This window comes from Nerophis lumbriciformis, linkage group LG26, assembly GCF_033978685.3.
Source record: "Nerophis lumbriciformis linkage group LG26, RoL_Nlum_v2.1, whole genome shotgun sequence".
In the NCBI taxonomy this organism is placed as follows: Eukaryota; Metazoa; Chordata; class Actinopteri; order Syngnathiformes; family Syngnathidae; genus Nerophis; species Nerophis lumbriciformis.
The window spans coordinates 8,977,460-8,999,427 of record NC_084573.2 but is presented as its reverse complement, the minus strand read 5'-3'; the positions used below and the strand labels follow the sequence as shown (position 1 = coordinate 8,999,427).

General features: G+C 41.5%; 1 protein-coding gene across 2 annotated transcripts; it reads left to right on the top strand.

The window, feature by feature from the left end:
• The first annotated feature begins 1,453 nt into the window (after window positions 1-1,453).
• eif5 (eukaryotic translation initiation factor 5) lies at window positions 1,454-21,373 on the top strand. Of its 2 annotated transcripts, none has more exons than XM_061987439.2 (12): window positions 1,454-1,585; window positions 2,133-2,355; window positions 9,981-10,260; window positions 10,327-10,408; window positions 10,571-10,743; window positions 14,613-14,724; window positions 14,799-14,929; window positions 15,008-15,169; window positions 15,281-15,442; window positions 15,525-15,689; window positions 16,124-16,264; window positions 20,964-21,373. In XM_061987439.2, the coding sequence occupies exons 3-12, from the start codon at window positions 10,189-10,191 to the stop codon at window positions 21,060-21,062; spliced, it is 1,299 nt and encodes a 432-aa protein (XP_061843423.1). In that variant the 5' UTR covers window positions 1,454-1,585; window positions 2,133-2,355; window positions 9,981-10,188; the 3' UTR covers window positions 21,063-21,373. The 2 variants fall into 2 exon arrangements, with proteins under 2 accessions (XP_061843423.1, XP_061843425.1); XM_061987441.2 differs by lacking the exon at window positions 1,454-1,585 and adding an exon at window positions 1,613-1,633.
• The last annotated feature ends 595 nt before the right edge of the window (window positions 21,374-21,968 follow it).

Sequence of the window (21,968 nt, the reverse complement as noted above, 5' to 3'; positions counted from 1 at the left end):
CAAACTGAGCAATAATTAACGTTTTATTCATGCACTTTCTCTTGCTACTTCAAGGCTTGAATGTTTGATTCATTCATTATTGTTATTTTATTTTTAAATGTATTATTAGCCTGTGGAAAAAGTTAATGTTGATATTTACCTTAGAAGGCTGCAAATAGAAAAGAGGCATTCAATTTTTATCTACATTTTATTTGATTATGCCATTGATATTTTTTTATTATTGTTATTATTATTTGAAACTCGATTTTGCATGTCACTATAAAGTTATATAAGCATACTTGCCAACCCTCCCGAATTTTCCGGGAGACTCCCGAAATTCAGCGCCTCTCTCGAAAACATCCCTGAACAAGTATTCTCCCGAAAATCCCCCGATTTTCAGCCGGAGCTGGAAGCCACGCCCCCTCCAGCTCCATGCGGACCTGAGTGAGGACAGCCTTTTTTCATGACGGGAGGACAACAGGGTGACAAGAACTAAATCATCCAGACTAGAGATAAATTGTATTATTATGTTTATCTTACCTAAAAATAAATATATTTATTAATTTAAAAAAAAACCCAACTAAATACATTTTTACTATATTTTGCTAAAAACATCAAAATTAATTGTATTTTTATTTGTATTTTTTCTGACTCCTTATTACATCCAGCCATAGAATTATACATTAAAATAAACATATTTGAAATAATTAATTTTAAATTATCATAATAATTCTTTTAAAATGACCATATTTAATTATTAAAATAATTGCTTGTTTATCAACAACTTTAGCATTTTATTCATTACATTTTGAAGCTCTCAGAAGCCAAGTTATGTTATATTCCTTAATATTTATTTATGCAAGTTTGAAGTATCAATTATCTAAACACAGTTTTGTTTGCATATTTTCAAGATATATATATATATATATATATATATATATATATATATATATATATATATATATATATATATATATATATATATATACGTATGAAATACTTGACTTGGTGAATTCTAGATGTTAATATACTCCTCCCCTCTTAACCACGCCCCGCCCCACCCCCGACCACGCCCCCCACCCCCACCTCCCGAAAATGGAGGTCTCAAGGTTGGCAAGTATGTCTATAAGCCTTGCTTGTTCAATATTCAATGCTAAACTTGTTTGGGTCCCTATTAAAAGGTTAACTTGTTCAACCTTGGCCCGCGGCTTTGTTCAGTTTTAACATTTTGGCCCACTCTGTATTTGACTTTGACACCCCTGCCTTAAAGCGAATCAGAAAAACGCTCACGAATCCATCAAGTGCAATATCACACTCCCGTTTAAGCACTTCCCTTTCATCTTGTCAAATTAAAAGCTGGCCAGCAAAGTGAACATTCGCTCAAGCAACCCCCAGGTCATTTCTCCACAAAGTTTTACCTCGGGGCGCCAAAATCGATTATATAACAACAATTCACGGCGTGCGTTCAACCATTTCGTTCATCAAACGCACGCCACTCAACGAACGCCGTAACCGGAAGTAGCGCCGTGTGCCGCCTACGCGAGCTTACAAGTGATTGAGTCCTTAAAGCGACGTGTGTAGTGGGGCTTCGCAGAACATTCGAGAGGTAAGCTGGCGCGGCCACTGCACTTTGCTATTGAAACAAACTCCACGGGTACGGTCGTAGTTTAACTGAAAAACAACAAAAAAACACATCTAGACACAAATAATGTGTCGGGCATTTGTTTTAATTTTTGATCGGCACATTCGGCAGCGCCCAAGCTAATAACGACGTCACTGCGCTTGGCTGGTAGCGACTATTCCCCGGGAGTCGGGGCCTAGACTATTTCCTGGAAGATCTTCGCTAATTCCATTTACTGGGTGTCTTTAATTGTGGATCGTTCTGTTTTTGTTTTATGTCCCGATTAATATGTTCAGCTCCGCGTTGTTTTTTGCATATATTGACCTGAATCAGAATGGCGCTACGACATGTGCGACTTGCATAAGCTAACGGTAACCCTCGGAGCTTTAGAAGGCGCCCCTTACCGTATTTGACACATTTTCTTGCTTTTTTTAAATAACATTACTATCAAAAAATAGTACTTTTAAGGATGCTAACATTTGCCTGTGTGAATTACTAAAAAAAAATAAAAAATCCGCCTCTTCCTTCAAAGGTCTCCACACCCAAGAGGACGTCCCGGATACGCCATTTAACCCTTGACCCATTCGTCGTGTGGATGCTTTAGGGAGCTGGAGCATCGTCCTCCTCTATAAAAGAAAAAAAACCCACCAAGAAGCCCTGCTGCAATCGATACAAGACCAGCGGCAGTCATCGACCAGCGTTCATTGCGGCTCTTGGACGATCAGCGTTGTTTATGTCTTTGTTTTGCGAAAACGGTAAGTCACACACTGTGCGGTCTCATTTTTTTATCCCTACAAAGTGATTTACACAACGTGGGGGCCACATGGAAGCAATATGGACGGTGTACAATATTTGTTTAGTGAGCTATCAAAATGGCGCCTCCCCAACACTCGTGTGACTCGATGACGCACTCTGCGACAAGCTGCTAGGCTAGGCTAGGCTAGGCTAACTAGCCTCCCTCGGAAGTGACCCGGATTTAACTTTGCGCTTTTGCAATACACAAATAGTGTTTGTAAATGGAATAAGGTTTGTAAAGGCTTGGGGATATTTAAGTCAACAGTCGCTAGGCCGCTTGGAGGTGACCCCTCAACCACGGCCTTGCGTGAGATAAAGCGGCCGATGCCCCCCACCCCCAATGCGGCCTATTTTGGCCTACAAAAGCCGCGGCCGCCTTTCAAAAATTGCAGCTGGTATTTGTTCTTTTCTTCTGGCCTAATCTGTCTGCTTGTCCTCTGTTGGCTCCTGTGTGAGTGTGTTATTTGTTGTCAGCTGTTTTTTTTTTTGTGAGTGAACATAAGCTTCAGTGACACTGACAGACATGTGACATTGAAGCATTATACACATTCCTCAGGCCCGCGGGCCAAATTTGGCCCGTGAGGTGATATCAAATTAACACTAGAGCTGGCCCGCCGATTATATACAGCGGCTGTGCCGCGGTACCCCGCTAATTCTCATACTTGCCAAACCTCCTGGGAGACTCCCAAAATTTCAGTGCCCCTCCCGAGAATTGTAACGTCCCCTTTTCGTCCAGTCCGAGTGCTGACTCAGTTACATAATATGTGCGGCTTTGGCACGCACACAGAAGTGAATGCAACGCATACTTGATCTTCAGCGATACAGGTTACCGTATTTTCCGCACTATTAGCCGCACCTAAAAAACACAAATTTTCTCAAAAGCTGACAGTGCGGCTTATAACCCGGTGCGCCTATATATATGGATTAATATTAAGATTCATTTTCGTAAAGTTTAGGTCTCGCAACTACGGTAAACAGCCGCCATCTTTTTTCCCCGTAGAAGAGGAAGGGCTTCTTCTTCTACGGTAAGCAACCGCCAAGGTAAGCACCCGCCCCCATAGAAGAGGAAGCGCTTCTTCTTCTACTGTAAGCAACCACCCGCCACCGTAGAAGAAGAAGCGCGCGGATATTACGTTTCATTTCATTTGTGTGTTTACATCTGTAAAGACCACAAAATGGCTCCTATTAAGAGACACGCGTACAACGCAGAATTCAAACTCAAGGCAATAAGTCACGCAGTAGAACACGGAAATAGAGCAGCAGCGAGAGAATTGAACATAAATGAATCAATGGTGCGTAGGTAGAGGAAGCAACAAGATGACCTGCGCCACTAAGACAGGGAGACAGCGCCGGACGACATACCCCAACATCTGCCAGCGGATTGTAAATGCCTGGGCGGATATATCGGTCTCAACTGTGGTCCGAGCTTTCCGGAAGGCAGGATTCACGGAACTGCTGGACTACAACAGCAACATTGACTCTGATGACTTCGACGAGACGGAGCCGGCCATTTTGGATGCCGTTTTGGCCCAACTTTTTAATTCAGACACTGAAGAAGAATTCGAGGGATTTATGGATGAGGAATAATTTCAGAAAGTGACATTAACGTTCGAGCAACGTTGACTTATTGATGTTGCTATTGCTCTGCACTAATTGGAGTGTTACTATTTTTGTGATTGCACATTTGCACATTACATTTTGGGGGTGAACAGAGTTGTTAGAACGCTGGTTAGTAATATATTATTAAAGTTTGACTGACCTATCTGACTGTTTTTTTGACATTCCCTTTAGCGCAGCGTAGGCGCGGCATATAACCCGGGGCGGCTTATAAGTGAACAAAGTTTTGAAATATGCCATTCATTGAAGGTGCGGCTAATAACCCAGGGCGGCTTATAGTGCGGAAAATACGGTACACTGAGGGTGCCAGTATAAAAACCTTTAACATTGTTAGAAATATACGCCACACTGTGAATCCACACCAAACAAGAATGACAAACATATCGGGAGAACATCCGCACCGTTACACAACATAAAAACAACAGAACAAATACCCAGAACCCTTTGCAGCACTAACTCTTCCGGAACGCTACAAGGTATGTGTGGGGGGGTGTATGTTGTAGCGTCCCGGAAGAGTTAGTGCTGCAAAGGGTTCTGGGTAGTGATGGGTTGATGAGGCGTCATGAAGCGTTTCGACACATTGCAAAACTGTATTGATACTGTGTCGATACTGACATCTGCTGGACATTAAAAATCCCTACAGGCAACCTATGGACCAACTCAACTGACACTGATTTTATGACCTAGTATATACAATAATATAAACCAAGTCATTGTATTTCATTTAGGATTATTTCATAACTTCATTTAAATAAAAATATATTTTTTTATCTTTTTTAGATACAGTCAATTAATAATGTGAACATGTATCATAACAAGGAAATCTAAGAGAACGTGTTGTGAATGAAGATGCTTGTGGACCTGGAAATTATTTTATTTTTTGTTACACATTTTTATTTAAAAAAAAGTTTTTCCAAAGTATTCAATTTTAGACGCTTTCTCTTCTTGGTTATTTCTCCGGCTGTAGAAAAGACCCGCTCATAGGGCGCAGAGGAGGCGTCAGTGCGACACAGTTCGCGTATCGGTCACATGACCAAAACAGCACATGATCGGTCACGTGACTTTCTAAAAGCGGTACGCGCACCGACACAGGGTTTTGCTCTATGAGCTCGACGCATCGGTGTTGCCGGACCCATCACTAGTTCTGGGTATTTGTTCTGTTGTGTTTATGTTGTGTTACAGTGCGGATGTTCTCCCAAAATGTGTTTGTCATTCTTGTTTGGTGTGGGTTCACAGTGTGGCGTATATTTCTAACAATGTTAAACTTGCTTATACGGCCACTCTCAGTGTAAACTGTATCGCTGTTGATTAAGTATGCTTTGCATTTACGTGTGTGTGTGCGTACAGTAGCCGCTCATATCTTGTGACTGGGCGGGCATGTTGTTATAAGGGATGAAAAGCGGACGTGACGTCAGCTCGTAGAGGACGTTAAAAGCGGTGCCTGTAAGGCACGCCCCCAAGACTGTGGAATACGAGATATGACTGATGAGCACCTTCGTTCGATAATGAGGGTTGCCTCAGCTCAAAGCCTGAGCCCCGACATTAATGAACTAGCATCCAAGAAAAGATGGGAGATATCTGGCTTGGGCACGTCAGATTAGATCAGTGTGTTGCAAACTGAGCAGTTTAAAGTCCTGAATGGTTGGTTTATTCATTATTTTATTTTCAAATTTATTAGCCTGTGGAAAAAGTTAATGTTGATATTTACCTCAGAGGGCTGCAAATAGAGAAGAGGCATTACATTTTTATTTAAATTGTATTTGATATGCCATTGATATTTTTTCATTATTATTTGAAACTCGATTTTGCATGTCACTATAAAGTTCTATAAGCCTTGCTTGTTCAATATTTAATGCAAACCATGTTTGGGTCCCAATCAAAAAGGTTAATTTGTTCAACCTTGGCCCGCGGCTTTGTTCAGTTTTAAATTTTGGCCCACTCTGTATTTGAGTTTGACACCCCTGCCTTAGGGCATATTCATGTACAGCTGGGTTGCGTATGACGTCACGTCCGTTTCTCTTCAGAATTGACAGGATGGTCAAGCAGCTTGAGCGTAGCATTAAAATAAGCAAGTGTAGAGTTTGAGCTATATCAATCAATCTTTACTTATATAGCCCTAAATCACGAGTGTCTCAAAGGGCTGCACAAGCCACAACGACATCCTCTGCTCAGATCCCACATCCATCCATCGTCTTCCGCTTATCTGTGGTCGGGTCGCGGGGGCAGCAGCCTAAGCAGAGATGCCCAGACTTCCCTCTCCCCAGCCACTTTGTCCAGCTCCTCCCGGGGGATCCCGAGGCGTTCCCAGGCCAGCCGGGAGAGATAGTCTTCCCAATGTGTCCTCGGTCTTCCCCGTGGCCTCCTATTGGTCGGACGTGCCCCAAACACCTCCCTAGGTAGGCGTTCAGGTGGCATCCTGACCAGATGCCCGAACCACGTCATCTGGCTCCTCTCGATGTGGAGGAACAGCGACTTTAGTTTGAGCTCCTCCCGGATGACAGAGCTTCTCACCCGATCTCTAAGGGAGAGACCCGCCACCTGGCGGAGGAAACTCATTTCGGCCGCTTGTACCCGTGAACTTGTCCTTTCGGTCTTAAACCCAACGCTCATGACCATAGGTGAGGATGGGAACGTAGATCAACCGGAAAATTGAGAGCTTTGCCTTCCGGCTCAGCTCCTTCTTCACCACAACGGATCGATACAGCGTCCGCATTACTGAAGACGCTGATCCGCCTGTCTATCTCACGATCCACTTTTCCCTCACTCGTGGACAAGACTCCGAGGTACTTGAACTCCTCCACTTGGGACAAGATCTCCTCCCCAACCCGGAGATGGCACTCCACCTTTTTCCCCCACATCAGGGCAAGAAAAAACTCAACCCAATGGGATGATGATGCGAAACCTTGGAGGGGACCGCAGATGTGGGGGGACTCCCATGGGCGACTGGTGCAATGGACGTCGAGTGGATCTAGCATAATATTGTGAGAGTCCAGTCCATAGTGGATCTCACATAATTGTGAGAGTCCAGTCCATAGTGGATCTAACATAATTGTGAGAGTCCAGTCCATAGTGGATCTAACATAATTGTGAGAGTCCAGTCCATAGTGGATCTAACATAATTGTGAGAGTCCAGTCCATAGTGGATCTAACATAATTGTGAGAGTCCAGTCCATAGTGGATCTAACATAATAGTGTGAGAGTCCAGTCCATAGTGGATCTAACATAATAGTGTGAGAGTCCAGTCCATAGTGGATCTAATATAATAGTGAGAGAGTCCAGTCCATAGTGGATCTAATATAATAGTGAGAGAGTCCAGTCCATAGTGGATCTAATATAATAGTGAGAGTCCAGTCCATAGTGGATCTAACATAATTGTGAGAGAGTCCAGTCCATAGTGGATCTAACATAATAGTGTGAGAGTCCAGTCCATAGTGGATCTAACATAATTGTAAGAGTCCAGTCCATAGTGGATCTAACATAATAGTGTGAGAGTCCAGTCCATAGTGGATCTAACATAATAGTGAGAGTCCAGTCCATAGTGGGGCCAGCAGGAGATCATCTTGAGTGGAGACAGGTCAGCAGCGCAGAGACATCCCCAAATGATGCACAGATTAGTGGTCCACCCTGGGTCCTGACTTTGGACAGCTATCGCATCATCTGTGGTCACCGAATCTGTGCCCCCAGAGCAGAAAAGAAACTGCAGATCAACTGGTCTGAAAGGGGGGTCTATTTAAAGGCTAGAGTATACAAATGAGTTTTAAGATGGGACTTAAATGCTTCTACTGAGGTAGCATCTCTAGCTGTTACCGGGAGGGGATTCCAGACTACTATAGCCGCTATGTTCTTGAGCGTTCCAGTCGTTCAAATAGAGAGCTAAGAAAGAGCTTTCATAAGAGTCCCGAAAGATGTGGTTCATATAGGTATTAAAGTCGGGGGGAAAAACAAGCGTGTGGAAGGATATGGTTTTATCATTTAAATCATCTTGTGGAATACATTCGGACCATGCTCGTGTCTGCAGCGATCACTTTGTAAAATGTCTGATTTATCTAGTGATTTGTACGGAGCCCCTAAAGGGACATGGAGGGGGAAAAAAGTTTTGCTAGCGCTCGCAAAAGGTTTTTTTCTGTCAGTGAACCGGAAGTGAAACAGACACAGCAATGGTGAACCGGAAGTGAAACCGACAGCGATGGAGGAGCGGGAGCCTACCCATTATCTGTGCTCTGTTGTGGAACCATAATACGATATGATGTCTTTATATGTTAGTCCAATACTAAAGTAAAAATCAATGAACTTCTCCCACGCATGATGGGTAGGCTCCTCCATCGCTTTGTCTTTCACTTACGGTTCACCATCGCTGTGTCTGTTTTACTTGCGGTTCACTGACATAAGAAAAAAACCTTTTGCGAGACCTCTCAAAACTATTTTTTCCCACCATTTCCCTTTAGGGGCTCCGTAGATTTGTGATGCAATCAAGTTTTTTCTCTATTGTATCAGTAGTGTGTGAGGATACAGTAGCTAACCGCTAACAGCAAGCTAGCTCTCCTGAATGTAAACAGATCAGTGGATCTATACAAATATCGACTAACAATACCAAGTACAAAGGCCGCATATATTCTATAATGCAATGACAACATTATTTTGTAATGTCACAAATTTTTCTTTATTCTAAAATCAGGAAATACATCCCTGGACACAGAACTTTAGGTATGACCAATCTATAACCCTGTAACTACTTGGTATTGGATCCATACCAAAATGTGTAGTATCACCTAAAACTAATGTGAAGTATCCACACAGAAGAATAAGTGATTACATTTCAACAGTATTGATAAAACACGTTAAAACAAAAAAGTAACCAGATATAAGCAGATTAATAATACATTTTCTACTGTTCGTTCCTCATAATTTTGACAAAATAGAATGTGGAAAATGACACAATGTTACTGCATAAGTCAGCAGACAATTAGGAGCTTTTGTTTGCTTATGGGCGGAGATAGAGGGAGATTCTAGTCGCCCACTGTGGTGAAAACCGTTGGCTAAGTTTAAAACTACTTTTTAGCCCCCCAGGCGCTATACTACAGTAGCTTAGTCCACACGGGCTATGGAGAGAGGCACTGTTAAATCAAGGTGTGGCCAAACATTTGACACACCGGGCGAGCAGCAGAGAGGAGCTATCATTAGCTTCTGTGCTAAGTCGCTAACAGAAGTTAACATAAACAGATGAGATTAGTGATAAAGTCGTTACAAGGTGTGATATAGGTTCCAAAGCAAGTTGATGTGTCACCAATCGCCAAAGCATTGTTACTCACCGCCATATTTAAAAAAAAAATTAAAAAAAAGTACATTTGATGTGCTGCGTCAGAGAGAAGCCGCCATAAACACGCGAGGGGCGGGGTTTAGCCAAAGAGGATGCTCTGTGCTTCACCCGTCAGGCGCAGGGGAGAGCAATCAAAGTAACAAAGGCACATTAAAAGATACTGGTGTGGTGGTATTGTCTCAAATATATACCGCTTTCTAAAATATACCGGTATTAACTATACCGCCCAGTCCTATGTGAGATCAATAGAGTGATTTAAGAGGCGCCGCGAAGATGTCCTGTTTTGGTGTGATGTCATAGATCAACCGGAATACATCAATTGTGCTGAAAGGAAATAAGCGCCCCTCAGTGTATGGGAGCCACATGGCATATGACCAATAGTCTTATCAGAGAGAGTGCATGGGACCCGGGACTTCACATGTAGGTGTGAAAATACAAAAAAAACAAAGTATTTGAGAAATCTGACTAATTTAGTGCATGGTAACGTACTGACTGTGGCACATCTGAAGCCCAAATGGACGGTTAAACTAGTGTCTTCCTGACATTTTGTTTTGAGCGTCACACTGGATGAGTCACCAACTGAGTAAAGTACATTTTACCGGAGGCTTCTTGAGTTGTTTACCATAAACCCCCTCCTCTTTTGTCTTTCAGAGCTGTTGCGCAGCCGTCGGAACCTGTGTGGTGGAACTCTAGCCTTCAAGCGGGGAGCTTGTGGCCACAGCGGCACAGCGTTTTTCATGTCAGAGACCGAGCGCGCTTGCAGTCGTTTATGTCATCCCCTCTTTTCCAGACAGAAGATCCCGGAAAATCCCCAACCAAGATTCTCTTATCTTACTGATAGTGCTAGCAGTCAGCCAAAATGTCTGTCAACGTCAACCGCAGCGTGTTGGACCAGTTCTATCGCTACAAAATGCCCCGTCTGATTGCCAAGGTAACACAGCAGTGATGCCGTGATGAGCTTTGTCCCACAATTCCAACGTATATTTGTGTTCTCCAGGTGGAAGGCAAAGGGAATGGAATCAAGACGGTCATTGTCAACATGGTTGATGTTGCAAAGGCGCTGAACAGGCCTCCAACATGTACGTCACATTCTTTTTCCACAGTTCTACAAACCTAATTTGTTGATGTTGCATGTTTACCATTTTAATGATACTTTTTTACTCATGTATTGGAGAATAGTAGTTTGTAGCTATTCTAGTAAATTATTCTACAGTTGTGATGTTGACTCTTTCTCTCTCCAGACCCGACCAAGTTCTTTGGCTGTGAACTCGGTGCTCAGACCCAGTTTGATAGCAAAAACGACCGCTACATCGTCAACGGATCCCATGAGGCGAACAAGCTGCAGGACATGCTTGACGGGTTCATCAGAAAATTTGTGCTGTGTACCGAGTGTGACAACCCAGAAACTGACCTGGTAAATGTTGTACAGCATATGTGGGTCAACATTAGCCATGTGACTGACACTTAAAGGACTTGAAAAGTGGGAGGGTTATTTGGCTTTGTAGGTTGTATTCAGTCACATGACATTTGAACAAAAGTAAACAAAGTGGTGGGCCACCAAACCAACATGGCTACTGTGCAGAACACTTAGTGCAAACCACTAAATGAGGATACGAGCAAAAAATCTGGTGGAATCTATCCCTATACTTTTATCAAAATAAGTTTTGTCGAGTATCCCAGGGATTATCTGTTGGTCGCGTTCCTAGACATGTCGAACTATCCGGTGCTCCAGACATCATTCTACACAACAAAACGGATAAAAACTTGGAAAAGCATGGAGGTCTACAACCTCCTTGTGTGTGGCTGGGTCAAGGAAATTGCTATCAAGACTCTACCGGATAAATCATGGTTAGTTTTTGCTCGGGTAAGGTGGCATTTCATGATTTAACTTTGCGTCTACCGCCATCTTGTGCTGCTACGAGTGCGTATGTTTTCGCCGCCTTTATCAAAATATAACTACGGGGCTGTCAAGTGATGATTTTTTAAATCTGATAAATCACACTTTAATTACAGGTCATTTGCTTGCATAAATACAATTTGCCTAAGAAAACACCCCAATATTTGGGTACAAATGCAATTTGGTTGTCAGAATGTCACACTGGAACGTTTTTGAAATGTTTTACTGAACTGCAAGTCATGATTTGCTCAGTGAAAGTCTTTGCCGTTTGCAATAATCCTGCAAACAAGGTGCAGTTACCAATAGTCAATGCTGTAAACACACTCAAACAACTTAACATGATGCACCATTTACTCTTTAGTTTAAACAGTTGTTGAAACAAACAAGCTTGTTTACCTTTTTCAGATGACAATACTGTTTTTTTTTGTTTTTTTGGTGCAATGCAACCCCAGCTTGTTGTTTACTTACAGATGTCCAAAGTTCAGTAGTTGCAAGTTGATGCTCCTGTGTAGTATAGTCTGTTTGTCCTTGCTGTAATTGTGCCTCTCCAAGGTCACGTGCGACAGATCAGCTGTGGTGATAGGATCGTCATCTTCTTGCAAAAAAAACAGTCGCATTTTTTGGTGAAATGTATTTGAAAAACCCCAACACCAAGAATAGACATTTGAAAGGCAATTTTAAATAAATAAATAACGAATAGTGAACAGGCTGAATAAGTGTACGTTATGTGACGCATAAATAACCAACTGAGAACGTGCCTGGTATGTTAACGTAACATATTATGGTAAGAGTCATTCAAATAACTATAACATATAGAACATGCTATACGTTTACCAAACAATCTGTCACTCCTAATCACTAAATCATATGAAATCTTGTACGTCTAGTCTTTTACGTGAATGAGCTAAATATTATTTGATATTTTACGGTAATGTGTTAATTTCACACATAAGTCGCACCCCCGGCCAAATTATGAAAAAAAACTGCGACTTATAGTCCGAAAAATACGGTAACTGTGCTACTTTTGTTGACAACATTGAATCAGGCAACTTTGCCAGCTTCTTGTCGATGTAGCTAGCATTCATGTAGCTATCGGCGTAGCAGCACCAGCTGTAACTGCTCGCTGAGGGCGATGACTGCTGCTTGCTTTCTCCTCAGTCTCTCAAGACACAAAAGTCTCCAATATCCCCGGTAAAAGTCACAAGATTTGTCGCTAGTTGCTGTTTACAAAAGTCCTGAAGTTCCTGCAACACTGTTGACACCATTCTCGAATACGTGTCTTGCTTTAAGATGGTATTTTAATTGACCTCTAAAGGCCTTAGTGGCCACATGCGTGGACAGCACCTTTTAGCTCTTATTTCCAAAATTGTGTACATTACTGAATTGGGGTCTTATGCCGACATATGAACACTTATACTGCCATCTGGTGGTGTCAGAAGAGTATAACATACAATGGTATTTGGAGAAAAAAAAAGTGTAAAAATAAAAATTAGCATGTCACTACACATGAAGTACACATTTGTGTACTTATGGACTAAGTACATCATATCAAAAGAGGATTTTTAGTTTTTATTCTAATTAGGGTCCAAGAAGCCCAAATAGCAAAGAGAATTAAAAGCATGTACCGTATTTTTTGGACTATAAGTCAGTTTTTTTTCATAGTTTATGCGCCTTATACTCAGGAGCGACTTATGTGTGAAATGATTAACACATTACCGTAAATAATCAAATAATTTTATTTAGCTCATTCACGTAAGAGACTATCTCAGGATGGATGGATGGACGTAAGAGACTAGACGTATAAGATTTCATGGGATTTAGCGATTAGGAGTGACAGATTGTTTGGTAAACGTATAGCATGTTCTATATGTTATAGTTATTTGAATGACTCTTACCATAATATGTTACGTTAACATACCAGGCACGTTCTCAGTTGGTTATTTATGCCTCATATAACGTACACTTATTCAGCCTGTTGTTCACTATTCTTTATTTATTTTAAATTGCCTTTCAAATGTCTATTCTTGGTGTTGGGTTTTATCAAATATATTCCCCCAAAAATGCGAGTTATACTCCAGTGCGACTTTATTATGCATTTTTGGCCAGTGCGACTTATACTCCGAAAAATGCGGTAAACAAACAGCTTGGGCCCTAAGAGGTTTTTAAACATGTGTGCCCATGATAAAAGCGTTTGTCGTTGCAATATCAACAAGTTACCATAATTTTATCCAAAGTTCTGTTTTAAAGCAAATCCTCGCAATCACAGACAGGATGTAACAAATTGACAAAGATTCATCTTCATTCATATTTGATAATGTGATATTTTTTATTATTCATATGTTAACGTTGACAGTCCTGAAAGTTTCATTTATGATTTCTGCCTTTGGTAAAAACGTAACTCTTAGGTTTCGCTCACTTTTGATTTCTTTTATTTTAGATTCACCGAGTTGGTGCTTTACGAAACACTCGTAGCAAAAATGCGATTAAAGAACACAAACAATATTTTTTTTAAATACTGTATTTTTCGGAGTATAAGTCGCACCTGCCGAAAATGCATAACAAAGAAGGAAAAAAACATAAGTCTCATTTTTTGGGGAAATTTATTTGATAAAACCCAACACCAAGAATAGACATTTGAAAGGCAATTTAAAATAAATAAAGAATAGTGAACAGGCTGAATAAGTGTACGTTATATGACTCATAAATAACCAACTGAGAACGTGCCTGGTATGTTAACGTAACATATTATAAGAGACATTCAAATAACTATAACATATAGAACATGCTATACGTTTACCAAACAATCTGTCACTCCTAATCGCTAAATCCCATGAAATCTTATACGTCTAGTCTCTTACGTGAATGAGCTAAATAATATTATTTGATATTTTATGGTAATGTGTTAATAATTTCACACACAAGTCGCTCCTGAGTATAAGTCGCACCGCCGGCCAATCTATGAAAAAAACTGCGACTTATAGTCCGAAAAATACGGTAAATGAAAACCAACTTTAAACAAAGTGATCACTGCAAACTTGCGCGTTCTGCGACTCTGCTCCTTTGGACTGTAGTGCGTGCTACTTTTGTCGTCGCCTTTCGTAAAAAAAATCTTGACATCTTTTGCCCGTCTTGATTACCTCCTGAAGGAACTTATATCCTTTTCGCTATTTGAACCGTTCCAACAGCCGAAAACAAGGCAAGCTTAGGGCATTTTCTTTCCTGCCCAGAACGCTATGACAACAGACTCTGGCTGACCCACCACTTCCGGCCTAGCAGTTTTATGAGCCGGACGTGACGTCTGATGTATACAACCTATGTCATTTAAAATGTTGCATTGATTACAAAGTGAGTGATTCAGTCATTTATGAGAGCTGTGCTCCCCACAGAATGTAAATCCCAAGAAACAAACCATTGGCACTGCCTGTAAGGCCTGTGGGCACCGCGGCATGCTCGACACCAGGCACAAACTCTGCACGTTCATCCTTAAAAACCCACCAGGTGAGATGGACTCCTGCGTGAGCGTCCCACGGGAATGTATTTCTGTATATTAATCACACCTTGTCCCTTGACAGAGGCCACTGAAAGTGGATCTGCATCTGCAAAGAAGGAAAAGGAGAAGAAGAACCGCAAGAAGGACAAGGAGAACGGCTCTGGAAGTGGAGAGGCTGGAAACCAAGAGAACTTTGACGCTCCTGAGGCTGTGGTGCGTTCACTGCCCCTCCAGTATGTGACCGTCCAGCTCTCCCCGAGAGTGTGTGCTCAGGTGTGTTTTGTGTGTCAGGACCGAGACGACGATGATGAAGACTGGGGGGAGGAGACCACTGAGGAGGCCCAGAGGAGGCGAATGGAGGAGATCAGCGACCACGCCAAGAACCTCACGCTCAGCGAGGATCTGGAGAAACCTCTGGAGGAGCGAGTGAACCTCTTCTACAGCTTTGTCAAAGTCAGCTTGCTCTTCTCACACGTTCTTTCTCAGCTGCTTTTTAACGTTGTGATAAAAGTGCAAAAGCAACACACTGTTGGAGTAAAGTCCGTCCCATCTTTGTGTCTCCAGATAAGGAAGGAGAACGCCACCATAGACGCGGCCGACAAGGACATCCTGGCCGAGGCGGAGCGTCTGGACGTGAAGGCCATGGGCCCGCTGATCCTCAGCGAGCTGCTCTTTGACGAAAACATCCGCGAGCAGCTCAAGAAGTACAAGCGCCACTTCCTGCGGGTACGTCTTGAGCTCAAGTCACATGGCTGACTGACACGCTTCCTTGTGAGCACGTTCAGAGTGTCCCTTCCCGTGTCCTCAGTTCTGCCACAATAACAAGAAGGCCCAGAAGTACCTGCTGGGAGGATTTGAGTGTGTGGTGAAGCTGCACCAACTCCAGCTCCTGCAGAAAGTCCCCATCATCCTCAAAGATCTCTACGACGCCGACCTGCTGGAGGAGGACGTCATATTCGCCTGGGCAGAGAAGGTGATAGAATCAAATCAACTTTATTTATAAAGCACATTTAAAATTTACCACAGGGGTAGCCAAAGTGCTGTACAATGGGCAGGTTAAAAGATAAAACGAGTACCGAGCAAACACAACACAACACAAACAGAACACGATAAAAAATAAATAAATAAAAATAGAATAAATAAAAACAGGTTCACAGCAGGTGTATTATGGGGCGCCATTGCAGGATGGATATCACTCAGTGTTAAAAGCCATGGAATAAAAGTATGTTTTTAAGAGAAATTTAAAAACAGGAAGAGCGGAGGCTTGTCTAACACTCAGAGGTAGGTCGTTCCAGAGCTTGGGAGCAGCAACGGCGAAAGCTCTGTCACCTCTAAGCTTGAATGACTTCCTTCACTCTGGCTTTGTTGTCACCGATGTGTTGACGGGATTTGTTTTCTGTCCCGCAGGTTTCTAAGAAGTATGTCTCTAAGGAACTTGCCAAAGAGATCCACGCTAAGGCTGCGCCCTTTGTCAAGTGGCTGAAGGAGGCGGAGGAGGAGACCGAGGGTAGCGAGGAGGAGGACGAGGAAGACGATGAGAACGTCGAGGTCAGTTTTGGGTGATATTTTAGTTTGAAAATACATTAGTACCGTATTTTCCGCACTATAAGGCGCACCGGGTTATAAGGCGCACCTTCAATGAATGGCATATTTCAAAACTGTGTTCATATATAAGGCGCACCGGATTATAAGGCGCACCTATGCATCCATTAGATGGAGCTGCGCTAAAGGGAATGTCATTAAAACAGTCTGATAGGTCAGTCAAACTTTATTAATAGATTACAAACCAGCGTTCTGACTACTCTGTTCACTCCCAAAATGAATAAACAGCGGTTTTATTATTTTCCCCGAGGTAAAGTCAGTGACGTGGTGTTTTGTTTATCTTTTAACAGCAAGATATAACATGTAGTGTAACATTTATATCACATAGTGGAGGGGAACTTTTCCCTGATTCAATAAACAGGTAAAAAACAGTGATACTGTTACGGTAAATCAAATGTTAGTGCAGAGCAATAACAATATCAATAACTCAACGTTGCTCAAAAGTTAATGTCACACAACACACAAAATAAACATTTAAAGCTCACTTTATGAAGTTATTCCTCATCCACGAATCCCTCGGAATTCTTCTTCAGTGTCCGAATTAAACACCATTGATTCGTTTATGTTAAATTATCTCGCTGCTGCTCTATTCTTGTGTTCTACTGCGTGACTGATCGTCTTAAGTTTAAACTCTGCGTCGTAAGCGTCTCTTATTAGGAGCCATTTTTGGGTTAGAAGCACTTCTTCTTCTACGGGGAAAAATGAAGTCGGCGGCTGCTTACCATAGAAGAACTTCTTCTTCTCCGGGGGAAACTGAAGTTGGTGGCTGCTTACCGTAGTTGCGAGACCTAAACTTTATGAAAATGAAGTTTAGGTTTGTTGTGGCTCAATATTGGTCCATATATAAGGCGCACCGGACTATAAGGCGCACTGTCAGCTTTTGAGAAAATTTGAGGTTTTTAGGTGCACCTTTATAGTGTGGAAAATACGGTAGTATAGATCAGGGGTGTCCAAGGTGCGACCTGCAGCTTGTTTTTTTTTTTTTGTTGGCCCTGCCTAATCATTTTAAAGACAAAATAAAAACATCGCAGATTAAAACGTTTTACGAAAAAACGAGAAATGCTAAATTTAAATGCTATGTTGTAAAGGCGTCAAGTACCAAGTCCTATGACTAAAAGTACACATGTAAAATTAGCTAAAGTTAGCATACTAACATTGGCATGTGCCAAGTACAAAGTTGTATGACTGGGATGTTTCGCTGCATAATTGGCTACAAAAAGTTAGCATGGTAACAGTACTAAGTCGTATGACTGAAGAGTACGCTTGTAAAATGAGCTAAAAAAAAAAAAAAGTTAGCACATTAATGTTAGCATGCTAACAGTTGGCATGTATAAAGTACAAAGTTATGACTGAGATGTTTCTCTGCATAATTGGCTAAACATGTTAACAGTTAGCATGCATTAAGTACCAAATCGTATGACTAAAGAGTACGCTTGTAAAATTAGCTTAAAAAAACAAAACGTTAGCACGTTAATGTTGGCATGCTAATAGTTTGTCAAGATCAAAGTTATATCAGAGGTATTTCGCTGTATAATTGGCTAAAAAAGTTAGCAAGCTAACAGTTGGTATGTGTCAAGTACCAAGTCGTATGACTAAAGAGTACGCTTGTAAAATTAGCTTAAGCATGCTAACAGTTAGCATGTGTAAAGTACAAAGTTATGACTGAGTTGTTTCTCTGCATAATTGGCTAAAAAAGTTAGCATGCTAACAGTTAGCATGCATTAAGTACCAAACCGTATGACTGAAGAGTATGCTTGTAAAATTAGCTTAATTTTTTTTTTAGCACGTTAATGTTAGCATGCTAACAGTTGGCATGTGTAAAGTACAAAGTTATGACTGAGGTGGTTCTCTGCATAATTGGCTAAAAAAGTTAGCATGCTAACAGTTAGCATGCATTAAGTACCAAGCCGTATGACTGAAGAGAACGCTTGTAAAATTAGCTAAAAAAATAAAATAAAAAGTTGGCATGCTAATGTTGGCATGCTAATAGTTTGTCAAGATCAAAGTTATATCACTGAGATGTTGTGCTGTATAATTGGCTAAAAAAGTTAGCAAGCTAACAGTTGGTATGTGTCAAGTACCAAGTCGTATGACTAAAGAGTACGCTTGTAAAATTAGCTTTAGCATGTGTAAAGTACAAAGTTATGACTGAGGTGTTTCTCTGCATAATTGACTAAAAAAGTTAGCATGCTAACAAGTACCAAGCCGTATGACTGAAGAGAACGCTTGTAAAATTAGGTAAAAAAAAAAAAAAGTTAGCATGCTAATAGTTTGTCAAGATCAAAATTATATCACTGAGGTATTTCGCTGTATAATTGGCTAAAAAAATTAGCAAGCTAACAGTTGGTATGTGTCAAGTACCAAGTCGTATGACTGAAGAGTACGCGTGTAAAGTTAGCTAAATAGTTAGCATGCTAATGTTGGTATGCTAACAGTTGGCATGTGCCAAGTACAAAGTTATGACTGAGCTATGTTTCGCTGCATAATTGGCTAAAAATGTTGCATGTTAACAGTACAAGGTTGTATGACTGAAGAGTACTGTTGTAAAATTAGCTTAAAAAGTTGTCACACTCTTCCCTCCGGGTACTCCGGCTTCCTCCCACCTCCAAAAACATGCACCTGGGGATAAGTTGATTGGCAACACTAAATTGGCCCTAGTGTGTGAATGTGAGCGTGAATGTTGTCTGTCTATCTGTGTTGGCCCTGCGATGAGGTGGCGACTTGTCCAGGGTGTACCCCGCCTTCCGCCCGATTGTAGCTGAGATAGGCTCCAGCGCCCCCCGCGACCCCGAAGGGAATAAGCGGTAGAAAATGGATGGATGGAGTTGTCACACTCATGTTAACATGTTAATATTAGCATGCTAACAGTTGTCATCTGTCAAGATCAAAGTTATGTCACTGAGGTGTTATGCTGTATAATTGGCTTAAAAAGTTAGCAAGCTAACAGTATGTGTCAAATACCAAATTATGACTGAAGAGTATGCATGTTAAAACGAGTTAGCATGCTAACAGTGAGACTGTGTCGAGTACAGTTATTATTGAGGTTTTTCGCTGTATAATTGGCTAAAGTTAGCATAATAATAATAATAACTGGGATTTATATAGCGCTTGTCTAAGTACCCAAAGTCGCTTTACATGTAGAACCCATCAATCATTCACACCTGGTGGTGGTAAGCTACTTTCATAGCCACAGCTGCCCTGGGGTAGACTGACGGATAGCATGCACCTAAACTAACTACTGGCATGCTAACAGTTAGCAAATATAAAGTACAAAGTTATGAGACTAAGGCATTCGGCTACAGAATTAGCTAAAAAAAAAAAAAAAAAGTTAGAATGCTAATGTTGCAATGCATCCTGAGGCTAAGCCAATCAGTGGCCACGATACTGAACAGCGCGGTCTGATTGTTTAAGTCTGATCTAGTGGCCAATACTACTGTCATATTGGAGTTTTGAATTTATTTTAGAGATGCCTGATATCGGACTGCCGATATTATCGGCTGATAAATGCTTTAAAATGTAATATCGGAAATTATCGGTATCTGTTTCAAAATTATCGGTATTGGTTTCAAAAAGTAAAATTTGTGACTTTTTAAAACGACGCTGTTTACACGGACGTAGGGAGAAGTACAGAGCGCCAATGAACCTTAAAGGCACCGCCTTTGCGTGCCGGCCCAGTCACATTATATCTACGGCTTTTCACACACAAGTGAATGCAAAGCATTCTTAGTCAACAGCCATACAGGTCACACTGAGGGTGGCCGTATAAACAACTTTAACACTGTTACAAATATGCGCCACACTGTGAACCCACACCAAACAAGAATGACAAACACCCACCCCCAACCCCGCCCACCTCAACCTCCTCATGCTTTCTCAGGGAGAGCATGTCCCAAATTCCAAGCTGCTGTTTTGAGGCATGTTAAAAAAAAATAATGCACTTTGTGACTTCAATAATAAATATGGCAGTGCCATGTTGGCATTTTTTTTCCATAACTTGAGTTGATTTATTTTGGAAAACCTTGTTACATTGTTTAATGCATCCAGCGGGGCATCACCACAAAATTAGGCACAATAATGTGTTAATTCCACGACTGTATATATCGGTTGATATCGGAATCGGTAATTAAGAGTTGGACAATATCGGATATCGGCAAAAAAAGCATTATCGTACATCTCTAATTTATTTAGCCATTTTTATGCTTGACCATCTTAATTTCGAGCAATATTCCTTAAAATATGCTTTGTTACCGATAAGATACAAATGTTGTGTTCAGATAGCTCGGTCGGTAGAGTGGCCGTGCCAGCAACTTGAGGGTTCCTGGTTCGATCCCAGCTTCTGCCATCCTAGTCACTGCCGTTGTGTCCTTGGGCAAGACACTTTACCCACCTGCTCCCCGTGCCACCCACACTGGTTTAAATGTAACTTAGATATTGGCTTTCACTATGTAAATAATATAAATATAATTCACATATATTGATTACTGGTTTTAGTATATTTAATGTATCAAAGTGGCCCCCCTCAGCATCCTTTAACTTTTAATGCGGCCCTCGCTGGAAAGTTTGCAGAGCCCCTGTGTAGATGTTTATATGTAGGGGTGGCATGTTCTCCATCCTGTCAACGTCACACCTTTTTCTTTCTCAACAGGTGGTGTATTCCCCTTCGGCCCGGGAGCTCAAAGTGGAGACTGTGAAAGCAGACAAGCCCGGAAAAGAAGAGGAGGACATCGACATAGACGCCATCTAAGACACTCTCGACGAGGACGACGCTTTCTTGTTCTTGTGGCTTTGAATCTCCTGATTTTTTGACTGAAACCGTGGGAACCCCAACACTACCTGACTCCTCCCCTCCCCTCCGTCCCCACCTGCTTTGCAGTACCACGTAACCTAGCACTTGCTAACTAGCTGCAACCTCACTATCACGTAGACATGTATTCAGTTCTTGAAATGACGTCGCTTTGGGGGATTTTAATCATGGGTGTTTCGGGATCGATGGAGTGCACTTTTCTGGTCCCCTTGTATTTTTCCAGTTAATAAAGAATGTTTTGCTATCCACAACGTGTCTGCTTCAGTTGTTTATGGTGATGCATTTTACTGCTGAGTGTAATCCTGCTCTGTTTGTAGTTTACCCAGTAGAGAAAGTGAACTTTTATCTGACTAAAAGTAAAATAAAAAATTTAAAAAAAATACTCCATTAAGAAGTCTGATAATGTTGAATAGTGATGAAATATTAGTGGGTTGTTCCGAATTTTCAATAAAAGCTAGACATTCAGGTTGTTCACAGCACATGCTGGAATACTGTGATGTTCATAACAGCTTGTGCAATACGGTTATAACCAATAAACCGTACTTAAAAGTTAAGTATGTCTGACGCAAAAACTTCCCACAGTTTTGCATTGTGTTGACAGCACTGAGGTCAGTCAGTTGTCCGACTTCCTCCCGTTCAGTTAGGCGCGCTAAAGCTGCTTTCAAGGCCCGTCGGAAATGAGCAATAATGTCAATTGGTGTGCGGGTGGTAGAGTCGTCTTTGTTAACCCTTACAAACACACCAAGAGCGCATTTTAATCATTATGTAGCCCTCCTACATATTTATATGCATTACTCAAAAGGCGATATATATGATATATTTTAAAGCCCACGATAACTTGTATGT

Excerpts from the sequence above, each read along its gene's own strand:
- eif5 (XM_061987439.2), top strand. The coding sequence starts at position 10,189 with ATGTCTGTCAACGTCAACCGCAGCGTGTTGGACCAGTTCTATCGCTAC. Across the intron at positions 14,725-14,798 it reads CATCCTTAAAAACCCACCAG|AGGCCACTGAAAGTGGATCT; the intron begins GTGAGATGGACT and ends GTCCCTTGACAG. Across the intron at positions 15,170-15,280 it reads TCTTCTACAGCTTTGTCAAA|ATAAGGAAGGAGAACGCCAC; the intron begins GTCAGCTTGCTC and ends TTGTGTCTCCAG.